The 3,371-nt window shown below is 44.6% G+C and overlaps 1 protein-coding gene across 1 annotated transcript; it reads right to left on the bottom strand.

Annotated features, from left to right (window-relative positions):
• Window positions 1-1,159: 1,159 nt before the first annotated feature.
• On the bottom strand, window positions 1,160-3,136 carry TCEAL9 (transcription elongation factor A like 9). The gene is made up of 3 exons (XM_027099837.1): window positions 3,043-3,136; window positions 2,488-2,561; window positions 1,160-2,105 (listed from the first exon to the last, which is right to left on the bottom strand). The coding sequence occupies exon 3, from the start codon at window positions 2,030-2,032 to the stop codon at window positions 1,718-1,720; it is 315 nt and encodes a 104-aa protein (XP_026955638.1). The 5' UTR covers window positions 2,033-2,105; window positions 2,488-2,561; window positions 3,043-3,136; the 3' UTR covers window positions 1,160-1,717.
• Window positions 3,137-3,371: the final 235 nt, after the last annotated feature.

Raw genomic sequence — 3,371 nt, 5'->3', positions numbered from 1 at the left:
GCCCTTCCACATCCTGCCCCAGCTCCACCCCTCAGAGTGCCAGGGGGTTGGATTCATACCATCCTATAAAAGTGGCAGAGTAAGTCTTTGGACCCTCATCTCACTTCAGCCAGAATCCAGACCAACCAGCATCCATCAGACTGTTGCAACCTTGAAGAATAGTCTGGAGAGATTAATTGCCCCAAAAAGAGCATCACAGAGGAAAAATAATATACAACTGGCACAACTGTGAGCCACATATACATATATAGATACATATATAGTTATGAAGATTTGGATGCAGATATACATACACAGTAAGTCTTACACAGCACTTCATACATTTCCAAGTAAGCATGGGAATATCCCGAAATCTTACTTGAACCTCCCTTTAAAAATTTACACAGGTCTAAGGGTATCTTTTGAGCTGGTGAGGAGGGCCTGCCACCAGTCTTTTGGGAGAGATTGCTCACCCTAAGGAAATAAGAGTCAGGAAGATAAAACCAATCTTTAGGCTCATAAGCAACTCTGACTAAAGCATAATGTCTGTTACTCAGTCTTATCTTCTGGTCCCACCCCCAAAGAGACCCATTGTGTCCGAATCTTATGGGGAAGAGGGGGTCTGTGATTAAAATCCCAAAGTTGCCAAGGTATCAATAAGATATCACAGCCCAAGTGGCCCTGCATAAATGTCTATCTAAATTTAAGAGATGGGTGTTTCCCCCACTTCTGTAGAGGTCAGACGGGAGAGTCAGTCCATTGGGGGTTCCAAAGAAATATGTTGGGCTTCACTATTTGAGATTTCTAACACATCAGCAGTGTTAGGGGCCTGAGAAGTACAGAACCTGAATGAAGGGGCAGAAATACCCAATACACATGGTAGTATCAAGGGGAGGAGGATGGAAGGTTAGGCAGGCACAGCAGGAGAGAAACACAAACGTAGTGCCCACCTAACAGTTGTCTGGGTTTGTTCTTAAGCACAGGTGAGAACTACTTTCTCCCTCCAAAATACCTGAAATAAATCTCTTAGGAGTTGGGATCCTGCATGAGCAGATGGGAACAAAAGCTTGTCAAATACAGTTCACAGTCACTACCTTGTTTGGTCCTCATAAGATCCCTGAAAGTTCTTTATTATCTCTATTTTGCAGATGAGAAACGATGTAAAATTTATTCTCCTAGCTAAGTGGTCTGGTGGTAATTTGGAGTTTACATTTGCTTCTAAAACTCTGCCATTAAATATTGTGTCCCAATGCCTTTAGAAATATACTCAGTACTGTTGTTTACTCCTTTTTTTAAATAAAGCTTTTATTATTTTTAACAATAGTGTGTGTACATTCTAGGAATAAGGAAAAATACAAATAAGCTGAATAAAAAAATCACTCATAATTCTACCACTGACTGTACTTTTTGTCTTTCATCCTTCACATGTTCTTCTGTGCATATATGTGATATATAAATGTACTCTTCCTTTTTAAAAATATGATATTCACATATTACTTAGTAACTTCTTTTTTCATTTTATATCCTGCCAGGAACCTCTTTTTGTACAAATGAGTAAAGTTCTCTTATTAAAAGGCAAAGACTTGTAGATTGCTTTGAAGTAAAATAAACAATGAGATGCATCTAAAACCACTAATAGCAACAAGTTAAAAGTAGAAAGATGGACAAAGGTGTATTGGGAAAACGCAAATCAAAAGAAAGTAATGTTAACATCAGAAAAAATAAAAATCAAGGTAAACTACATTAAATAGGGGTAAGGATGGTTTCGATTAACCTTCCAACGCATCACTATAAGTTTGTTTCTTACTCTCCTTATCTCGTCTAATTCATTCACTTCTCTAAACATATCTTCCTTGCTTAAATGCCTGTTGTGTATATCTTCTTTAAATTCCTGGAGAGACTGAATCAGCCTTTCTCTAAAAGTTCCTTCTGTTTTTTCCTCCTCCTCTGGCTCTTCCTCCTCCTCTGGCTTTTCCTCAGGCTTTGGCTCTTCCTCAAGTTTTGGTTCACTCTCATTTTCTGGTTTTCCTTCAATCTTTTGACAGGGTGTCATCTTGTATCTGTCTCTCTTCCTCCTGTTCCCTCTTCCTTTCTTTTTTCTGCTTATTCTTCTTTGAAAACAACTACTTCTAGGAAACAAGAAGGCGACATTAAGTCAAAAGTTTGGTGAACGGACCAGTGCTCTGGACACAGGTCTCCGTATTTGCTTTTTGTGATTCAGAGCTATCACCAAATATTTTCCACTTGGGAGACTCAGTCTGCCATCTGGGTTTCCCCAAGCCTGCTGCTCCTACCCCCACTTTCCACCTCCTCACCTCCCTCGTCCCTCCCTCCAGCCTTTTCCAAGGCTCTCCTCAACCATTTCTCCCTTCACAAGGCATAACGCAAGACCCTCCTAGAACAGAGTAGGCTGGGAGAAGGGGGGTGCGGGGAAGAACAGGGGCCGACAACCTCAGTCCCTCCTTTGCCCACCTCCACCCCAGGGGTCTTTATATTTCCTTCACCTACCCGTACTGATTCGGTCAGTTTCTTCCTCGCCTTTTCTAGCCCTGCGTACTGCTATGAACAACAGACCTGCAGACCTGCGGACAAACGGGAAACGGGAGGGGGAGGGGGTGAGGGTGGGGGTGGGGCGAGCGCTCAGTGGGCCGACCAGCACCACGCACTTTTCTCATTAAGGTTCTCGGTTATGGAAACTTTCCTACCCTCTTATTCCCGCATTTGTCCCCCTCTCCACAGTGCAAGTTAAGTCGAATTTTCCATCAGACAGGGAGTAGGAAAAGCAGATCATTTCCAAACTATCTTTAAGACTGAGGGGGGCGGTTGGGGGGTGGGTAGGTGTTGGGATAGCGGTCTGAGGTGGCAGAGGATGATTATTTTCAAACTCTCACAGGTCTCCCTGTCCTTCTCCCGGGACCCCTAGTCCCTCTCCCAAGGGTCACCATTTCCTGCAGACCTGGAGGTGGGAGGTGGAGAGATGGAATTGACCAGGGCTCCCTCAAGTCTCTGCTCTAGGCCACCCCACCCTAGAAATTCCCAGACAGCACCTATTTTGCCACCAACCTGCAAAATTCCGGCAAGCTGACTCCTTCTCCTTCTCCTAGCCTCGGGCCCCACCGGCTGCGCTGCTGAAGCAAGCTGGTACCCAGACGGGAACAAGGACCAGACTAGCAGGACTTCTGCACACGTCGACTCCTGGTCACGTGATATCTACGTCACCAGTGAGCTCGGGTCCCCAATTTCCACTCCCACCAAAAGCGCGGCAGAAGTGGGCCGGCCCTCTGTCCCCTACCCCCTTATACATTTGGCCCTTTCCATCCCAGAGGGGGAAAATGTTATTTGCCTTTCTCTGATTTCTAGGGAGGGGCTGCATCTTTTTCTGGAGCTACTAA

Source organism: Aethalodelphis obliquidens, unplaced genomic scaffold, assembly GCF_003676395.1.
Source record: "Aethalodelphis obliquidens isolate GAN/ISIS:26980383/991018 unplaced genomic scaffold, ASM367639v1 scaffold144, whole genome shotgun sequence".
NCBI lineage: Eukaryota > Metazoa > Chordata > Mammalia > Artiodactyla > Delphinidae > Aethalodelphis > Aethalodelphis obliquidens.
This window is presented reverse-complemented; position numbering and strand designations above follow the sequence as displayed.